The 21,586-nt window shown below is 36.6% G+C and overlaps 2 protein-coding genes across 4 annotated transcripts; both read left to right on the forward strand.

Annotated features, from left to right (window-relative positions):
- Nucleotides 1–3,009: 3,009 nt before the first annotated feature.
- Nucleotides 3,010–14,209, forward strand: LOC105828905 (formin-2). Of its 3 annotated transcripts, none has more exons than XM_012667470.3 (11): nucleotides 3,010–4,599; nucleotides 5,685–6,178; nucleotides 6,502–6,934; nucleotides 7,204–7,401; nucleotides 8,894–8,964; nucleotides 9,049–10,321; nucleotides 10,453–10,574; nucleotides 10,672–10,956; nucleotides 11,085–11,622; nucleotides 12,584–12,837; nucleotides 12,900–14,209. In XM_012667470.3, the coding sequence occupies exons 1-11, from the start codon at nucleotides 4,545–4,547 to the stop codon at nucleotides 13,059–13,061; spliced, it is 3,885 nt and encodes a 1,294-aa protein (XP_012522924.1). In that variant the 5' UTR covers nucleotides 3,010–4,544; the 3' UTR covers nucleotides 13,062–14,209. The 3 variants fall into 3 exon arrangements, with proteins under 3 accessions (XP_012522924.1, XP_028045871.1, XP_012522925.1); XM_028190070.2 differs by having other exon boundaries at nucleotides 3,011–5,111; XM_012667471.3 differs by having other exon boundaries at nucleotides 3,011–3,194.
- A 104-nt stretch (nucleotides 14,210–14,313) lies between these two features.
- LOC105828903 (aminopeptidase N) lies at nucleotides 14,314–20,226 on the forward strand. Its single transcript, XM_028190163.2, has 12 exons — nucleotides 14,314–14,930; nucleotides 15,284–15,849; nucleotides 16,157–16,603; nucleotides 16,748–16,928; nucleotides 17,270–17,420; nucleotides 17,692–17,773; nucleotides 17,910–18,268; nucleotides 18,380–18,654; nucleotides 19,019–19,206; nucleotides 19,345–19,641; nucleotides 19,733–19,802; nucleotides 20,017–20,226. Exons 2-12 carry the CDS (start codon nucleotides 15,317–15,319, stop codon nucleotides 20,146–20,148), a joined length of 2,715 nt encoding a protein of 904 aa, XP_028045964.1. The 5' UTR covers nucleotides 14,314–14,930; nucleotides 15,284–15,316; the 3' UTR covers nucleotides 20,149–20,226.
- Nucleotides 20,227–21,586: the final 1,360 nt, after the last annotated feature.

Genomic DNA, 21,586 nt, shown 5'->3' on the forward strand with positions numbered 1-21,586 from the left:
TTTCCCCTCGCTCGCGCGACAGACGTGAAAATATAACAGAACGGAGTGCACCACATCTCACTGACGACCGTATTAAGATGATCGATTATGACATTGTATTACGTGTCAGTGTATGTTCCACTTTTTCGTCTCGTAGATTTTTACGAACACACTCTGTAGCATGATAGATTGTAAAATGTCCGCGTCTCGGTCGCGCGTTTCCACCTTCGGACAAAACGAGCGTCGTCCAGTCCGAGCGCCCGAGTGGCGATTTTCTTCGTCAAATTTCTCCGCGTATCATCCGATCCTTCCAGACAGTCCCGCGAGGGACGGTAAACGCGATTCTTGGACTTGGCCGCGCGTTCGTTCGCACGTCGTTTTGTGATCTCATTTGCTCGTAATGCAATCTTGGAGACATCGCGATCGGAGATAATCGCGTCTCGGCCGTTGCGATCGCGATTGCGTCCGCTATTGCGGATCGACGTACATACAACAAACTGCGTTCGCCATTATAATCTCGTGTATCACGACACGTAGGCGCAAATTAGGAGAGAGAAAGAAACAAAAACACGAAAATACCTTAAGTATATTTCCACCGGAAAACAATTATTGTCGTGTTGCACGTACAACGCGATCGTAACGAGTCTTGTTGGACGTAATATTCTTCGCAGATTACTTTGCTAATGAAATACGAAATACGATATTCATCAAGCGTGAGAATCGGTCAAGTCATTGTTTCCCGCAGTGATATCTGTTCTTTTTCTCCCCTTTATTATTCGTCCCGAATTTTCCTCTCTGACGTATCTCCTGAAGAAAGAATTCGCTTTACTGACTCGCCAATATGCTATCCAATATCGAAATATTCTGTTTTATACGTGGAAAAAAAGATTTGACCTCTTTCTCTTTCTCTCTCTTCCTTATTCGGTCTTTGCATCGTTCAGTTTGTGCAATTTACAAATTTACTTCATTTTACTAATTATATACGCTCTATCTTTTCCCCTAATCTCTTTTCATCCCGATTTATCTGATTCAGTTTGCATTTAATTAGCGTTTGTTTATTAGATTTATATACATATATTTTCTTCCACTTCCTTGCGCTATACGCTTTTTACAAATGCGCCCTTTGGCACTAGCTCACCGATGATCGATTAAAAAAAGGAAAATCTCCTACTTCCATGTCTTTCATAGAACGAAAGTTAAGCGTTAACGTTAGACGTTACGCACGTGTGCCGCGCGTCTCAAAACGCTGGTGCGGTTTGAGATAAACGGAATCTATTCGTTTTGGCACAATTACTCAAGGGATGCATCCACTCGGCTATGTACCCCCCCTCCCCTCGGTTCGGATGCCATGTAAATTCTAGCTGCGATATATACGAGGAGAGAGAGAGGGTCGGGCTGCGGAATGGCGCAGGACGGGCAGGAGAATGGGAAAAAGGAACGAAGAAAAAGTAGTCGACATATTTTTGCACAACGAAAAATCGTAAAGGGTACATGTACATTAAACACGCGTATGTAGGGTTAATAAATTTTCCGGAACGCCAACAAGACCGTGTTCGATCGATTTTCGCTACCTTACGCGCGAGAAGAACGAGAATTACCCTGAGGTTTTGTACATAATACATAGCGCGAGAGGGGGAGAGATAGAGCGCGACAATGAACAAGTGCGTGCGTGTATGTGATGTGCGGGTTATGCTAGTGCGTTATGATAGACAAAAAAAAAGTAACGATAAGAAAAAGAAAAAAAGAAAATGTTACGTTGTAAGATGATTGTAACGAAGACGAGCAGCTAAGTTGTAGAGTTCCCCTCGAGTAACGTCGCTCGCCGAAGTAGCTGTAAATATAACGAGGACGTACGTACGTTTCTCTAAACTATTAAATAGCGCCAGCCCTCGAGAGATGCGAAACGAGAGAAACGGTCGGTTTATCTCGTTTTTCGAAGTCGTCCGCTGTGCTCGCGTGATCGCCCGTTGGATGCGTGCGTGCAGGCGCGCATCCAAAGGGGAAGGCACGAACGAGGGAGCGGAATGCCTACGGGTGCCGGATGCCAGTTAGAGCGTCGAATCCTCGCGAGGGGAGAGAATCCCGTTGGCTCTCGCCGATCGGGCTCGGTATCTCGCGAGGATCCGGGGCCTTCGTGACGATCCGGTACGCACCGCGTGTCACGTACCCGAGCGCGGTTGCTCGCAATATAATTAATTAACAAGCGTGCGTAACATCGCGTTGCGTTGCATCGCGCCGCGCGCGCGTGCGTGCACGCGTTGCACGAGAAAGAGAGAAAGAGAGAGATCCGTATATTAATTAATTAATACCCATTATAGTTATGATATTATAATGAATTATTATTTGTACAAATTTTATGTTGCAATATAAAATAAATGATGGAAGCGACGATCTTCCCGTTCTCTTTGATTTTTCCCGTTTCGCTATCACTTCCTCTATCGAGCCATCAGAACCTTCAGCCGCTTCGTTTCTTTCGCGAACGAAAGTGGCAGCAAGAGAGAAGTTCCTTAAGAAACTTGTTTTAATCTTTGAAATGGTAACAAGGTGGTATGAAGATATTAGACCGATATGCGAGTCGAAGATAAGAGAAAAATGAATTTTTTTTTTTATCAAAACCAATCTGAATGTCTAATATAATATTTTCTACGTGAATATTTATATACAATTTTCCAATTCTGATTTCTTTCCTATTTCTGTTTCCTTCAATTATTCATGTTTGTAGAGTATCTTGAACGTTTGCGTATATTTCGTGCGAAAGTTCGGCGTCGGACGCCGTAGAAATTTATGGAAAATCTGGGTCCCCGGATTCCCGCGTGCGATTTATATGACGAAAGGTTGCGAACTATCGAGAGGGGTGGCTGGCTACCTTTGTCGACCTCGGCATCGAGACATCGACCTACCTCGTGGGCTTGATGGCGGCGCGAGCTTGCGCCGTTCGAGCTTCCTCCCACTTGGCGTCCCCGATAAAACACCCTAAGGCTTTTCACCCCATGCGACGTCCCCCTCCCACCCGCGTTTCTCTCGGAAACCGGGGGTGATATTTTACAGTCGCGACGCGAGCGGCCGGTGAAAAATGCGCGGGGCGGTACGTCTCGCCGTGAACAATCGATAGAATAGAAGGCGAGATGTGAGCTTCCAGTGGTACGCGCGAACCAACGCACGGTGCAACGGTTGTATAACTCGTCCACGATGCTGTGGAAAAGCGAGGAAATGAGGTAAGAGCGCGCAACGCGCGACGTTCCTCTCCGTCGCGCCGAATTATACACGGCACGCTTCTTGGCCACGCGAAAAAGCCGATCCGACGCGGGAGGCTCTGCCAAGCATGCTCGTAATGCTCCGGGATCCTGACGGTGATTTTAATTCGTTATGATCGTGATTACGTTACGGGGCTAATGCCCACGGTTTGCAACACCGTCGAGCTTTCCCGCGTTCTCAGTTGAACCGCGAGCACCGGGTATTACAAATAATATCGACGGACACGAGATTCAGTTAAATTCTCGTAAGTCGTTGAATTCTCTCTAATCCTTTTAATAATTGTATTATTTCTTTTCTTTATGTCTCATATTATTTAATATAATTTTTACGCGTTCCACAGACAGAGTAACAACGTTTTTACTTTTTGTTTCGATGAGTATAAAATAAAACATGAATCGCAATTTTTATATTAATAAAAAATATTCTGAAACAATTGTATTCAACGTGCAATCATTAAATTTTCATTCTTCGTTTCGATGAGGGTACGTAAAGCAAAAAATCAAAATTTTTCTATAAATTTATAACCAATACTTTGAGAAATAGATAGTTAATTATGAAAATAAATACACAAGATCAACAGTGAAGTATTCAAATTTAAAAAAATTTTTTAATTTATAATAGCTAATTAATCTAATATTGTTTTATCTAATATTGTATTTATTGTATAGTATTCTTTTATCTAATATTGTATTTACCAAAAGCGCTGCACATAACAACTTTCGACCAGGATTGTCCTCAGTTTACTATACCGAAGAATTTGCCTGTATTATTCCTTGTCCTTGAGGTATCCCCCGAAATTGATTTTCCGAGACATAATAAGAGGCAACAGCGCGAATAGGCACCAGTGGTACCGCACTCTAGTCGCTTAACCGACGTCACCACGTGGCACATCGGATTCTTAATCTCCTAGTGCTTCAGAAATACATACTACGTGCATTTTTTCTACGAGTAGAAAAGAAAAAGTTACTTAGTGTATTTTGATAGGATTATTAATAGAAATTAGGGGAAAATGGAAAATAGGAAATTAATTCACGACACGACGAAGAATAAAGGTTACTATTATATAAGGAGAAATACCAGTAACAATGAAATAAACGAAGAGAAGATGTAATAATTTGTTGATTACAAAATTGAAAAGAGTGCTGTACCAAAAAAGAAACTTACGCATTATATACTAATTATAATCTGAACGTTAAAAATCGTATATCTAGTGTTACGACGACTCTTCTATAAATCAAACGTGAACTAAAAATTCTGTCGAGAGGATTCGCGAATCCTCGTGTCCATCATTAAAGAAGTTATCATCGAAAATGTCCGGATTTCAGTCGCATCCTATGTTCCGGACTTTGTCCATGCATCATACTTGTACGTATCGATGTAAGCCGTAAGGTATCGACATAGTTTTATTTCGTTCAACGAAGCCATATTATCATTTGCTAAATATATGTATTCGATTTTGTTAAACAATATATAACGCTGTTGAGTGGGTCCTTTATCTTTGACTATTTGAAGTACTATGCGAAAATTTGGTATTCTTTCGCACTTCCGCCGAGAAAGAATTTATCACGTTGTAATCACGACAATAATCGCGACGATGTAAAAATCCGTGTTAATGTTTTCGCTTTCAGTTTTTTTCCCTCCCATTACAAAATTACGCGATCAATCACAAGATAATAATAGTTGCCAATGACACCCAACGTGTATACATGCCCCAGTAATAACAGATCGATGTCTTGTTATATGGGCATATTCAGTTAGCGTTCAGGCGATAGCACACGCCGTATCGCTTGGTTACCGCGTGTGATATAAGGTTATTAATATTGGCACTGTCAATATCCGATTGCGTAACCGTATCTGAGAAATACTCAGCTATCGAGGTAGGTTCAGGGTCAATTTGATTTGGATAACGTCAACTTACATGTTCCTCGTTCATTTTTTATCAATATTTGTATATTTCAATTAAATATTTAAGATGCTCGTGTATTCAAGATTCTAGCCTTATCTAATGTTGATCTGAACTACGGACATCTATTTAGCACAAAATATCACGTTCAACGTTATGATATAAAAAAATTAATCGTTATTTATTACTTATGCATTTTTACAAATCGCAAGCAATTTATGTAGATCACTATTTATCGCTTAAATAGTTTCTTCAATTTTAAAATCTTGTGTAATCCAGCTGAATCAATTACTTCGAGTTAATCTTTTGCTACCTTTCGCTACCTTTACAGTGATTAATCTCGAGTCAATCGCAACATAAGATTTTAGGAAACGATTTTATTGGATATATAATTAATAAAGAATTGAATTAACTAGAATTACTGTTAACAATAAGTTAACTTAATCAAGTTGACCCAGATAAGTGGTCCCAGATGCGTTATTGGATTCAAGTCGTCGAGCAGACCGGATGTATTTGCGAGGTGTTGATAACTCTTTTATTTTGGCAGCAATCGACGCGCGGCGGGAGCATTTGAACGACGACGCCGTGATCGCGGGTGCCGCAACTCCCGACTATCGACCACGGATGCAGGCCCGCCATGGTCAAGGCGCAGTCGCGGCCCAGGCGCGGTCGCCGCGATCAAAGCTGTCGGACTTGTTTCATCTCTGGGTCAACAACATACGACTGTTCTACTCCTGGGGCGACCTAGAAGGCCTGACGCCGCAAGCGTTGCCCAGCACGATGGGTAATCTACAGAGTGACAGCAAGAAGAAGCAGAAGAAGAAGGATGCCGCCCCGCCGGTGCCGACGTCCGCGTCCACGGACGTCGAGCCCGAGACGCCCGAGGACCAGAAGCCCAAGGAGAAGCGGGACCAACCGCCGAAAGCTCCGGAAAGGCGTGATGAACCACGCGAGCCTACCAGGATCAGTTTCGAAAAGGTGCACACGCCGGGCAAGAGGCAGGCACCACCGCCACCGCCGATGATACAGGTGTTACCAAAGGTATTCTGGTACCACCTCTTTCCCTAAAGACAGATTAGCCAATTATCGATTGGATGAGATGACTTTTCATGAACGTTTCTGCGAGACGTTTCGTATAGAGTTTTATATATATTTATATATATTTTTTTTTACGTTTCGCATTTCTCGCTAGTAATTACAGACAAATTATCTTATATATATATATATATCTCTCTCTTTATCTTATATATATATATATATATATATATATATATATATATATGATTGAACAATAAGATAATTTCATATACTATATATTGTATCCGGCTTGAGTAAGTCATAATGTAAAATTGTCTTGTAATTAGGACACGCAGGAAAGTGTAGAGCCTGAATGTCGCAAGGATACCGCAATAACAGCGAAGCCATGCGTAACGACGACGGAGTCTTTCCGCTCGAGTACCACGACGTCGACGTCGACGACGACGACAACGGCCCAGACCCCGACGACACCGCAGACGACCCAGCTGCCTCCAATGTTGGTGACCGATTCGTGGCGATTGGCGAACAAGGGCCTGGTTGTTACGGAGATGCCGACGCCGCCGAGCCAGGAATCCTCAAGTGACAGTGTCTTTACCGATCCTGGCGAGCTCACCATGAGTCCGGTCACCGCTGCCACGAGACCGGAAGTGGTGAAACGTAAACCGAACCTGGAGACGATCGACAGCAGGGAAGAGAAGACTTCGTTCGCGATTACGAAGCACAAGAAGATCCATCTCTCAGTGATAAGTCCCAGAAAAAGTGAGACTCATCATTTTATTAATTTCATAATTGATTTGACTTAAGGTAGCTGACGATAGCTGATGTGAAACATGTGTAACGGTCTACGTAATGGATAAGTTCGTTTGTTAAAACACGGATTTACGATGCTGTTTGTAAAAATTATATCTTGTATAGGTGATGTTGTGTAAAGCGAGCGTGGAGGAAATGTGTACGTTAGACCTAAGTCAACGTGACTCACTTCGTCTCCGATTTCATCGACGTCTCAAATGAAAACGTTTCATTTTTAGGCATAACGTCGAGCGAGAAGACCGCGACGAGTCCGAGGGCTCCACAGAGACGACACAGCTTCTACGAATTTCCGACGAGGGAGGGCAGAGTGCTGAGAAGAGTGGCCAGCCTGACCCTGGATCGAAGTAGCGCCAAGAAAAGAAAAAGTTCGAAAAATCTCGCCTGCCAAAAAACGGATCGCCATAAGCAGTCCGAAGGTGAGAAAGAGAGACAGTTCGAGGAACACGATTCGTTCAAAAAAAAGAGAGAATGTGTATGTGTGTGTCAAACGTGTTTCGCCAAACTTTATGGTCACGAATCTTCTCGAAAACGAAGAACTCGCAAGTAGTCTTTTTTACAACTTCGGCTCTCGCGAATCTGAGGCATATAAAAATGACGAGGCACTTCAAAGATAGAAAACACTTTTGTATTATCACGTATAGGTCAGCGTACGACCTAGAATCCATCGCATACTGACGATTGCGAATCTAACGCGGAATCTTATCTCTCTACGGAAGAGAAGGCGCTCGCGATAACGAAGGGTAAACACGGCCGCGACGGTATTACCTTTCGTCTCGATCGCAGTGACGTAACGCGCGAGAGATGCTCGTGAAAAATTGCCGCGAGTGTCGCAAGTACATCGGTGGGCAACGATAATCGTCGCAACCGCGATCGGCAATTAAGCGGAACGCGACGATAAGCGTATAATCGGGCTCTTTCATCGTCGCGCGGCGTCGATTACGTGCTTTTAAACGGCCATTAAATAATCCGTATCATACGCGGACCGCGGGTTATACGGAGCGGAATGATACGCGCGAATCTAACACGCTTGCTTGCCGATAAGTCTTATCGATGGGGCGGTTCACAGGGTTCGGTTTGGAATCTCGTGCTCTCCCGTGGCCGTCGGCGAGCGAGATGCGGCAGTTCCTTGCGGAACGGCGCGACAAAATATCGGCGGGCACGGCGAAATAAAATTTGCGGGACGGGATCGCGAGTGCTCGTTCAAATCCCAATTTCGAATGGACGCTGGAGATCGAAGAGCGATCGAGGGAAAGAGAAACAAGAGTGCATTCGCACGTGTACGGCGCGTGTACGCGACGCTTGAATACAAAGAGATATCGGGGTAATGCAGCGTAATCTCTTTTAATTGACGACAAGTGTAAGTGACATTGACGATTCCCCGAACGGGCCTTCCTCGAAGAGTAGGTTCTCCTTTCGCGGCGTTTTTCCTGACGTTACGAGAAACGTTAGCGCGAAATTGCAGAAATGTCCACGGTTCAACATACATCACACGTTGTTTATTGACATGATTTTTATATGATATTCTCTTAGAATTTGCATTGGTGATAAAGTGATTAGAAGATAAGGTATATGTATAAAAGAGTCGTTCATCTTGAATACAAAACGAGATAAGAATTACACGTTGATAAAGAGTCGCACGTTGCTTTCATGACATGCATCATTAATTAGGATGGATCGCGAGTTTATAAAGATATAATTGTCTCGCTAATGCTCACATAGAGCTTAAAGTTAAGATAAAACGGTTGTTTATCAAAAAATGTCGTAATACTTGAAGGATTCGTCAAGTGACAGTCAAAAGAGCGAAAATATATTGCGCTTTGAGAGAAAAAAAAAATTTCCTGAACTTTGTTGTGACTACAATAACAAAGGATTAATTTTATATATTTCGCATATTAATGGAATTTTCAGAACAAGAACTGCCAATCACTCCAATCTCTACGTTACCAGATAAAGACACGGGAAAAAACGTTACGTCCCTGGTAAGATCCTGATCTCTGTTTTGACAGTTACGATCGGCATATCTATAACGATTACTTACTTTTGGAATGTCTTGTTTTAATCAGATAGATCGGATCAATACTTGTGCATTGCCAGATGGACTTCACGCAGCTCAAACGAAATCGAGTCCAGTTTGTTGTGAGCACCATATGCTTAAGGATACTTATTTGTACGAGGAAGAAGTTCAGAAGCTGAGAGACGAAATCAAACGGTTGCGCGAGATATCGGTAGATCGACAAATAAGCACCAGGGGACAGTCTACTCAGACCTCACCGAGAAGCTTATCACCAGTTGACGGGAATATCAGTGACACGAGCAACTTAGATGCTGGTACACCGAGATTATCGACTATCAGAAGTGACGCGGATTTCGACCAAGTCAAGATGACTCTCGTACATTCCTCCACGCCGACCGACAAGGTCGATCGGTCGTGTTTATCACAGGGTAACCCAGTGAACGCGCCAAGTGAAGATCTGGCGCAGTATCGCTCCCCAACATCGTTTCCACCTCCATTACCACCGGAGGCATTCTCGAAAAGCAGATCTACACCTACCTCGATGACGTCGTCTTTCATCCCGCCGCCTCCGCCGCCGCCGTCTCCGTTCACGTTTGCCACCGAATCGGTAGTATGTGGCGGCGAAAGGACAATCCCGTCGACACAGTTGACAGACGTTTCTGGAATACCGCCGCCACCACCTGCCCCCATGTCGTCGCAAAGTACTGTGAGCACGTTTCTATCTCCGCCGCCTGCTCCGTCTCCGCCACCATCTACGCCGGTCTCGAGTAGCTCGAGTACGATACCTATTCCTCCACCCCCGCCTGTACAAGCCATCATAGGCGCGATACCTCCGCCGTCCCCTTTGCAAAATATGATACCACCTCCGCCGCCACCTCCTCCCTTATTCCTGCTCGAACCAGTGCACAGCGTTGAGAGTGGCATACCACCTCCCCCACCGCCACCTACGAGTGCAACGTGCGAGATGTCTTCGTCTACGAAAATTACGATACCTCCTCCACCACCGCCACCGCCTACCCCGATGTTAAACACATGCGGGATACCACCACCGCCACCTCCTCCGCCATCGTCACTCGCGGCAGGTGATACTAGCGCGATACCTCCACCGCCACCCCCGTTACTTGGAATGGCTCAAACGACTGGGCCACCACCGCCGCCACCGCCACCAGGTATGCCTACGCAGGGTGGCATACCTCCGCCACCTCCGCCTCCTATCGGAGGTTCAGGTGCAGGTCCTCCTCCACCACCACCCCCTGGAGCAATAGGACCTTGCCCTCTACCAGCTCCCCCGGTTGGAGGATGGAATCCGCCCAGCAGAGCCAGTAGGTGTCACAATTTCAAAAGTACAGGGTACTCTTGATCCTTCTTGTTAATCGAGAGTACGCTGTACACTTTTTTCGACTTCGGGATTCCGATATTTGCACCGCGTAACACAAGTGTCTTACTTTTGTAGTAATGAGAAAGCAACCTTTAAATCCTGATGTGCCTATGAAGCCACTTTACTGGACGAGAATTTTGGTACCAGTTACTGCAACCAGTCAAACTTCAAAAGACACTTCAGATTTGTCACCCCAGGTAAGCAAAAGACTATATTCTAATAAAATTTTCTAATAAAATTTTAATATAAAATAATGATTTCTTTATAAGAATAGCTATTTTTATGCTGTTTTAGGCGCCTCTATGGCTGGAACTTGCGGAGGAAGAGAATATAAATATGAAAGAGTTCGCTGATTTATTTTCGCGGCAGGTGAGAGAGAGGAATCTGACCAAGAAAAACGAGGGAACGCCCAAAAGTTCAAAGATCCAGCCTGCGAAGATATTGGACTCGAAGCGTTCAAAAATGGTGGGAATTCTCGAGAAAAGTCTGCACATTGATTTCAGCGAGATTGAGAACGCGGCCTATAACTTAGACACGAGCGTGATTAGTCTTGAAGCGTTGCAGCAGATCTACGAAATCGTAAGTAAACTGTGAGATAAAAATACAATTGGAAACGAAAAAATAATGAAATTTCATGTAAAATTCATATGAAATTTTTCTTTTTTTTTCGAGAATTTCGAGTCACTTTGATATTTTCTGATTTTTAGAAACCGACACAAAAAGAAATAGAAGACATTGCAACCCACGAAGCACTTTATCCAGACATTCCTCTCGATCAACCTGAATTATTTCTCAAACGATTGTCCGGCATAAATCACTTCTCCGAAAGAATAGCCTGCCTGATGCTGCAGTCGGAATTTCAAGACGCGATATCGTCGGTCTCGTATAAATTGAACAACGTGCGGACTACCTGCGACTTCCTACTCAATTCCGAACCTCTGAAGAAAGTAATGGCCATTATTTTGACTTTGGGCAATTACATGAACGGCGGAAATATGTTACGCGGACAGGCGGACGGCTTCGGCCTGGAGATTCTTGGCAAACTGAAAGACGTGAAGTCCAACGTACCTGGTGTCACCCTGTTACACTACGTCGTCAATGCAAAATTGTCCCAGGAAAAGGATCATAACTTCGATGAGCCCTTGCCTTTACCTGTGCCTGAACCGGCTGACGTAGAAGCTGCATCTACGATCAAGTTTGACGATATCAATAAGGAACTGGATAGACTAGACAAGGAACTGCGGGGTGAGTAGCATTACGCATAATACTATAGGATATTATACCAATCAAAAATTGTCACTTTTTTATTTGTAAAGTATTATCTCTTGTTAAAAATTTAATAGATATAAAAGACTCGATATAATCACATATGGAAATATCAGATTTCTTATCTGAAATATTCGATAAATTTTGTGTTACCTTTTAATCTGATTTTATAGCATTAATGCACATACGAGTTATTTTTGTACTTTTAATTAAGAAAAAATTAAACTTTTTTTAATGATAGAATACAATTTTATATATTATTGATAATTAAATAATATCGGTTGTCTGAAAGTTTGAACGAATCATGTTATTATCAGAATCGTACAATGCTCGCTCAATCGGCGCATTTGACAAAGCAATATAATTAGATTTATAATAACTCACGCTTTTTCTCCTTTACGATTTATATACGATTTTCTGACGAAACCTCCCGCTTCATCATTTATACTACCGACAAATTTTACAGTCAGCCATAAATTTCAGGGAGAAAAGACTCATCAAAATAAATTTCAAAACTTTGACATTTAACGTTATATGTAAATGTTACAGGCATTATCACTTTCTCAATACGAGAGCCATAAGTAACTTTTATTTCTGGTTCATTTATTTTTAGGTTTAGAAAGTACAGACGTATCACTTTTTCTACACCAACAGGTTGAAAAAATATGTTAGATTCACCATAGACAAAATTGCCATTTGCTTCTTGCTTTTCGACATTTAATTTGAAATATTCATTATCATGTAGGTTCAATAATATATTATTAATATGTGTTTCTATATAAAATAATACCTAGACTGAGCAAGTGAAAGATTAGCAAATTCTGTTGCATTGATTGAAAATTGGTTTTTTATGTTTATTCCAACTTTTTGCTTTACTTAGACTCAGCTTTAAATATAATATATGCAAATACATAATATACATGAAATTAATTTGTTTCAGCATGCGCACAAATGTGTAATACAATCGTGGAAGCGGATCCATCTACGTCTAAAATATTCAAGAAGAAAGTAGACTCGTTTGTGAAAAAAGCGACTGCCGAATTGACGAGTGAGAAGGAAGATCTCCTAGAAGCTAAAAACAAATTTAAAGCTGTGATGAAATTTTATCAGTTTGTTCCCAAAGGTTCCACCCTGGAGACTGCAGAACCTTATGATTTCTTCAATCTATGGCTTAGTTTTTGTCGGGACTTTAAGGTATTAATTCACAACGTTCAAAATTACTGAGCAAGTAAATTACGATGGATTGCATCTTGCAGGATATCTGGAAGAGGGAACAGCAGCGAATACGAAAGGAACGAATAGAGGAAATTCGCAAAAAGTTCGATAACAAATCCGATGTCGTAAGAGTGAAATTAAATCCACACGGATTAAAAGCAAAATTACAGAAACTTACGCATAAAAAACATACTCAAAGATAGTCTTATCGAAATGTTCAAAAATTAATAATTTGATTAAGAATTTGTAAGGTCGAGTGACAATTTATACATATAGTATATTCGTTAAATTCTGAATTTCATCAATTGTTTCCTTTAATACTCTGGCAATCAAAGGAAATTTAATTGTATATTAATTTCTAATTCATACTTGATTATCATTTTCGAATCGAAATATATTGTAAAGTACGAAATATTTTATATAGTTCGAAAACATGTTAGGTTGTTTTGTGTAAATTGTTACATTTATTATTATGTGGAAGGTGTGAAAAATTTATCTGCTCCACTTATAAAAATTTATTATGAATTTTGCATTGAAAATTATGAGGAAATATGCGAAATATACGAAAAATTACTTTTTGCAGGCAAATCTTGAATTGCTCGAAAAAATAACAGAGATTTTCATTTAAATTCTAATTACGGAAATATTGAAAAATTCACGCAACGAAACACGATCGATTTTAATCCTAGAAGGCGCAGAGCGCTATAAGTATAATAGATTGCCAATTACGAAACGTCCTTATATACAAACATCCAATCGATAAGACTTTATGCTATATGCAATTGTAGTTGTTACAGACTGAAATGTTAACAGTGCACGTAAAACGATACTGTATACTTAAGCAGACACATTCATGAAATTTTATTAATTATTAATACCATGATAAAAAAAGTGATTCACAATCTGGTAACAACTTTACGGATATTAGCCTCTATATTTTAAGCGATTTAATAAGTGCATCGGAGAATTATGTTCAGTAAACGAAGGCTATAAACATGGTCTATTCTTTTTAGCTGCACTTTCTTACATTGTTTGCCATAAATATTTGACACCAAATAAAAATGATACAAAGTTCTAAAGAAAACTGTAAGAAGCTGCAGCATAAAAGAAGCTAAAGAGGATATACCCGTAAACATCCATGATGATTCTAGAACAGAAAAACTTTATGCTTCTTTATAGTATATATTTATTTCACTAATTTTCATTGCTTTGCCCTAAAGAATTTCGAAGAAAGAATATCATATTTGTAACAGTTATTATTAATTATTATATCTATTTATTCATTTATTTGTATTAATTTATACTAGATTGTCATGGATTAATAAATAACACAATGTACATAAAATGTTAATTATATGAATTATTAATGTTACTTAATAAAAATTCTTTATACAAAAATAGAAAACTATATTTATTGATATCCAAAATTTATTATATTAATTTATTAATATATTAATGTATTAGTAGATTAAATTATAAAAAAGATAGATATATCTAGATATATATATAAATTTTTATATTTTTATTCATTGGATCAATATTGGTACATAGTAAATGGAGAAGAACTAATGCCATATAGACATTCTCTATTGCCAAGATTTGTAATTTTATAGATAATCCAAACAAATGTTTATAGATTATATATTCTATAATAAAATTATTTTTTATTATTTATAAGGAATAAAAATTAAATTTAAAAAATAAAACTAATTAGACACATACTTTATAAGAAACATTATTACACTACATTAGTTTTTGTAAAAACAATATTGTGTGTGAGATTTAGCATTGTATTATTTACCTTTATTAACAAGGATATCTCTGACCTTATGTTATTATTATTGTCTTACAGTTATTCTCATATACAGTTTATTCTCACAACACTACATATTTATTCGAGTTGTTTGTATCATCGTTAGTGTTCGTTCGACTTTTGGTGTGTAAAATTATATGCTTTAGCCACTAATAGTGATAAATTATCAATTGTAAATTAATTGCTACAGAAACCTGGGCGCACTTTTAATATGACAAGTATATGACAAAACACAAGAAATATCTGCAGTTCTTTTAAGGTAAATATGTAATAAAACGTATTATATAAAAAAAAAGAGTGAAGAATGTAATATTAGTTGGCAGGTGTGAAAATTCATACTTTTGTACATTTATAATTTAATTTCAAGGTACTGACAAAGGAGAAAAGATGTCATTAAAATATTTTATAATTCACGCAATATAAAATAGAAGTTATTAGATATTTGCATTTATAATTTCTTAAATTATTCTAAAATTCTTTTAGCAAATACTTATGTTCAGTATTGTATTTTTTTTATTGTTTCGCATTATTCTTACATATAATTTATAATAGCACTTTTCACATTGCATTTTGTTTGTATTTTTCTTTCTTTTGACAAAGACGGTTTTTCAGATACCAGAAACGGAAATTACACACCCACACAATATGGAATTATTAAAAATATTATTAGGCATTAATTTAATATTAATTAACGTAAATACTGTTACTAGCAATGATATGCATTATGCTGCAGTTTGTAATGCAAAAAAGTCAAATCTACATTTAATACGCTACGACGTCGACTTAAAACTATACATAGATAAACTTATGAACCTACATGATAATGAATATTTCAAATCATATGTCGAAAAGCAAGAAGCAAATGGCAATTTTGTCTTCTATGGTGAATCTAATATATTTTTTCAACCTGTTGGTGTAGAAAAGGTGATACGTCTATACTTTCTAAATCTAAAAATAAATGAACCAGAAATAAAAGTTACTTATGGTTCTCGTATTGAGAAAGTGATAATGCCTGTAACATTTACATATAACGTTGAATGTCAAAGTTTTGAAATTTATTTTGATGAGCCTTTTCTACCTGAAACTTATCGTCTGACTGTAAAATTTGTCGGTAGTATAAATGATGAAGCGGGAGGTTTCGTCAGAAAATCATATACAAACCGTAAAGGAGAAAAAGCGTGAGTAATACAAATCTAATTATATCTGTTAAATATAAATAAGATTGAATTATATCTGCTAAATTAAAATCATAATAAAATGCTAAAATTAGTATATTTAATTTAAATTTGTTCAAATAATTTAAATAAATATTTAATATTTTATACTATATAAGTCTTTTGTAAATACTGTGTATATAATCACTAAAAGCGTGTAGTGAACAGATTCTCAATGTTGTTCTTGAAATTTTTCTTAGCTATATATTTGAACATTTTTCAATTCTTGACGCTGGCAATACATGAAAATCTGCCTTCTACAATGTTATAGGTGGATTATCACAGCAGCCGATTTCCGAGGAACTGGAATCCGACAAATATTTCCATGCTGGGGCCATCCATTTATAAAGACTAATTTCACAATTTCCATAACGCATCCTCTATATTATATTGCTTTGTCAAATGCACCAATTGAGCGAGCATTGTATGATTCTGATAATAACATGATTCGTTCAAACTTTCAGACAACTGATAATATATCCCCTGATAACGTAGCGATTGTAGTATTCGATTTTGAACGCATTTCTGACACAGGAAAAATGTGGTGCAGGCAATCGGTAAAACAGCAATTGGAATTCGCACAAAAAGTTGCTGAAGATACCATAGAGTATTTGATAGAAAAACTTTACAATGCAAAAATTCCGCCAGATGTGGAATATGCTGCAATTCCAGATTTTCAAGACGAAGGCATGGAAAGTTGGGGAATTGTTCTTTATAGGTACTGCTTACATATCATATATAAAAAAATTTTTTTAATTTTTGCTAAAAAACAATTTAAATTCAAACAATTGAATTTCAAAATTTAAAAACTCATTATAACAGAAAGGCTTTTCATCAGATTATTTTATCACTTTTTTTTTAGAGAAACAGCTATTATCTATAATAAAACATTAGATTCTGTAGCATGGAAATTTGAAGTAACTCGCACAGTAGCACGTAAAATCGTGTACCAATTCTTTGGTAATCTGGTCGGCCAATCTTGGTGGTCTTATTTATGGTTTAATGAAGGCATCGCTACATATTTGACCATGAGATTTGTACAGGTTATTCCCTTATAAACTTTTGGGTCAATTACTACATAATTAAAACAGAAGAGTATTAATAACATGTAGAAAATTCTTGAACTTTTATAAATCAATTTCTATTTTTTAATATTCTATCGTTAAATATTAATTATTTGAGTTTTCATAATTATTATAGAAAATTACATATTATTTTTGAGAATGTTATTACATTTGAAAATTAGAAATAGAGTAAAGAACTCTATTATTCAGTTATTTATTTTTTTATTTGGCAATAACACACAATCCTCGTATAAAATTATTTATTTTAAATAATATCTACTTTGAATAATATTTAATTGCACCCAAAATTTTGTCATTAGATTATACATCCTCAACTGATGGATTTATTAGTAGTACAATTTCAACATGAGTCTCTTTATTTGAATGATTACTACAATATGTCTCTTGTACGTGAAGTTAATTCTCTCTCCGATATTAATTCACTTTTTTCTTTCATTCATTACGTTAAAGGTAAGAGTAAATGAATATAGTTAAATAATTCTACTATGAAATATTCTGGAAGTTAATTTGTTTGCAATTTACTTATATATTAGTTTTATTATAACATTTTTTTATTAAAAAATTATGTTATAATAAAACTAATATACAACATATGTAACTAAAATATGTAACTAAATTAAAACTTACTTTTTTCTACAAAATTTATTATGTTACTGAATTTGTAAAAATAAATTATAATTCATACATAATTTATCACATTTAATGATATTAAATGTTACAGCACCTATCTTTGTGCGCTCATTATTAGATGTAATTTCCAAAGAAGCGTTTGAGATTGGCCTCAATAACTATTTAACTAAGTAGTAAGTAATAACTGTAATATATTAATTATACATGTACCACATACATAATAATATAAGTATTATAAATGGAAATTGCATAAAGTTAATATAGAGAAAGAAATTTAGTAGTAATCTTATATTTTCCAAACAAATTTAGCCAGCTTCAACCCATTGATACCTCGAGTAGCACTATTGACAACTTTTTCAATGTTCTACAAAAAGAAGTAATTCACGAATCAGATGTTGACTTAAAAATAAATTTGGGTTATTGGACAAAGCTAGAGCACTATCCCATACTACAAGTAACACGAAACTTTTCTAAAAACGAGGTCCAAATATCATTATCGCCAAAAAATCTCAATGAAGCATATCTGAATGAATTATGGATATGTGTGAGCTATACTACTCAGAGCGCTCCCGATATTACAAAGAAAAGATGGTTAAAACCGCAAAATGTTTTAAGCTTGACTGATATCCCAAAATATGATTGGATCATTGTGAATGTACAACAAGCTGGTGAATATGTATCAATTAATTATGTTTTTATTACTATAGCATATAAATAAGATTTCACTGTTTTGCATATTTAATCGTAAATTTAAAAAATTTGTTTATTGCATACAACAGGATATTATCGTGTTAATTACAACGACGATAATTGGCAAAAACTTATACAACATCTAAACTTAGCGGAAAACATTGATATACATGTTCTCAATCGTGCTCAGATCATCGATGACGCATATTATTTCCTATCAAAATATAAATTTGACTTCGAATTTTTCAAAAGTCTCACGTATTATCTATCAAATGAAACAGATTATATAGCGTGGTATCCTATGTTCAAAATTATGGAACGTGTATCAAGATTTTTTCCATTTTTAAAAAGTGCAAATGTCAAGGTAAATAAAGTTTCATCAATAAAAGATCAATGTATATCGGTTTTATATTTGATAAGTCAGAATTTCAAGAAAGTAAAATATCTTAGATTTTCTCGTAAGCACATTACTTAAAGTTATAAATGATTTTATTAAAAAATATTTTAATTCAAAGAAAAATATGTTACAATTAATTTTAAAATATTTATATTATAAAAACTGTTCCACACAAGATTGAAACTTTTTAAAACTGATATTTTATATGAGAAAAATTGATAAAATTAGAAAATTGTATTTTATTTTTTAAATGTGTGCTTATAAAGCCTTTTATTACATTGACAAGAAATTAATATTAAAATGTATATTATGCATTTATCAATGTTTTCAGGAACACTTCAGGGAAATTTTGGAAAATGTTCTGAGAAAGATAGGATATATTGACAGGGGAGTGACAGAAAATGATTTCATTAAATGTTTGAGACTAGAAGCCGTAAAATGGGCATGCATTTTGAATTCTTTGGAGTGCACAGCTATTGCTAATTCTAATTTAATATTGCATCACAAAAGTTCTACACCGTACGAATAAAATGTTTTATAATCACGGATTTGACTAATCGCTTTCAAAATATAGAACAATTTATCAAAATTGTTCTAAAATAACTAAAGCTCAATTATCATACCAAATTTTTATTTTTATTTTACCAAATGTTTTAGAATTTTGCCAGGTTGGAAAGAATGGACATACTGTAAAGGACTGATGCTAGCAGATGATATTTTTTGGAACAAAATGTTCAATTTAAAAGATACAAAAGTATTAGATAATACATTTTTAGAATATTTGGCGTGCCCTAAAAATCATAACATCATTATCATTTATCTCAGGCGATTAAATGAGGGATATTTTACTGAACAACAGCATATTATAATTTTTCATACTATTATTGCACGACATGCAAAAAATGATTTAGTATTCAATTACATATTAACAAATTTAAAATATATTATGCCTAAGTAAGAGTATTTTCTTTTCCATAAAAAGGCATTGCTTAAAATCATAAAAATTATTAGTTCTAATTACATATGACTTTATTTATATTTACAGAAAGATGAAGAGATTTGTAGCATTAGTAGATATTATTAATCATGTGTACACCACGGAACAACTTTCAAAGGTAAATATTATAAATATGACATATAGCACTATAATCAAATACTTCCTGATTGCGTTGAAAATAAAATAACTTCTTTTATCTTACTATCGTACTTTTTTCAATATTCTCTTTTTAGTTGTCCTTATTTGCGAAATACAATCAATAAATATGATGCTTTGAAAAAATAACTAATGTAATGATAAAACAAGTAAATGTTTGATGTAATCTGTTTCAGGTGAACAACTATGCAAGTGATCATGATTACGTATTTTCTTCTAACTATATGTTTGGATATATTAATAAAAAAATAGGTCAACGATTACGTGAAATCAGGACTCATGTTAATTACTTCAGTTTCCTAAAGTGATAAAGAATCTCCGTGTGTAATAATATTATATATTTGTCTATATTAAAACATTTTCTTGTATATTTGTCTATATTAGAATTTTCTCTGATTATATTTATTAAAATTTCGATATTACACCTTATTAATCTCATAACGATACTTCTATAAATGCATAAATTTAAAAACATTGAGAAACAAAAACAGTTGTGGTTTCAGTTGTAATTTTTTGATTATTAATAGCTTTCAATGTAGTGTTAGATAAATATTCAATATGCTACTAAACTTTTATGATTTTTGGCACTTACGATTATTTCCCTTCTCAAATGAGATCATATGTTTAAAAAAATATTCACACGATGAGTAATCTTGATGAAGTTAAGCAATACGTTGGCTATTAAAAAAAAATGTTTAAACAGAGAGAATCACGTACAATATTATACATATTTAAAAAATTTTCTTATTATCTTATTATTATCAGAGAGGAACCTGAGAGCGATCATCGCGTCGTTTTAAGGTGTTTACATCCATCAGCGCCTCTATGTGCACAAAATGTGTTAAACTATGAAGTCAAATATCTATAAATCCCGTAGATAATGTGCATGACTTTTTGGGTCTCTTCTATGCTACGTTTGCGTTTATTTGATTCTGTTTCATGCTATACCCGTAAATTTGACAATTATATGCATTCATATTTTAAATCTGTTTTATGCAAATCGTGTTCTATAAATGTGCAATACCACATATACATAATATGAATTCAATTAATTGATTTGATAAAAATTCACTCACCGATTGCTGTCGCTGCTCTTGCTGCTGCTGCTACTGCTACATTCCTTTTCCGGTTTTTATTCTGAAAATGTGATAAATATTATTTCTAAACTCAAACACAAGAGCAGGTAAAGAAATGTATCACTTGAAAAAATAATATATTTAATACCGAGTCGTTCCATGGACGCCGCTTTCTGTTGACATCATCCTGCTATTCTCGAACTGCACATTAATAACGATCGCCCGATACTTAATTTATTCGGCACTCCCGATATTACGGATAAGATATCACACACACGAGTGAAACGTAAACCGCGCGCGAGAATTTCACTTGGCGCGACCGTTACATTTAAAAAAATACGTAAATGCGTACCCTCCTCGAGCGAATACGCGCACACGAAAACTTTGCCCGGAACGAAAATGAACTTGGCACGAAAGTGGCGTCACGTCACGTAACTTCGTGGAAACGCAGCCCGAGGAAAACCGTTTGAATGAAAGTTACGCGCCGAGATACAACTAACGCAGACAAATTCGTTTCGTATGCTCGCACGACGAGTAGTAGCACTTCACTTTTAATTGGCACTCGCGATATTCTACCGATCGAACGTATCCTTCGAGAAAACACTTAATTTGCTCGAACGCGCACGCGAACACTTCACACAAACCGAAGAAGACAAACGCACGATGCCGC

This window comes from Monomorium pharaonis, chromosome 8, assembly GCF_013373865.1.
Source record: "Monomorium pharaonis isolate MP-MQ-018 chromosome 8, ASM1337386v2, whole genome shotgun sequence".
Lineage (NCBI taxonomy): Eukaryota > Metazoa > Arthropoda > Insecta > Hymenoptera > Formicidae > Monomorium > Monomorium pharaonis.

Coding starts and splice junctions, on each gene's coding strand:
- LOC105828905 (XM_012667470.3), top strand. CDS start 4,545: ATGTCCGGATTTCAGTCGCATCCTATGTTCCGGACTTTGTCCATGCAT. Junction 10,322..10,452: donor GAATCCGCCCAGCAGAGCCA/GTAGGTGTCACA, acceptor TTACTTTTGTAG/TAATGAGAAAGCAACCTTTA. Junction 10,575..10,671: donor CTTCAGATTTGTCACCCCAG/GTAAGCAAAAGA, acceptor ATGCTGTTTTAG/GCGCCTCTATGGCTGGAACT.
- LOC105828903 (XM_028190163.2), top strand. CDS start 15,317: ATGGAATTATTAAAAATATTATTAGGCATTAATTTAATATTAATTAAC. Junction 16,604..16,747: donor TGGGGAATTGTTCTTTATAG/GTACTGCTTACA, acceptor CTTTTTTTTTAG/AGAAACAGCTATTATCTATA. Junction 17,421..17,691: donor TTTCATTCATTACGTTAAAG/GTAAGAGTAAAT, acceptor TAAATGTTACAG/CACCTATCTTTGTGCGCTCA.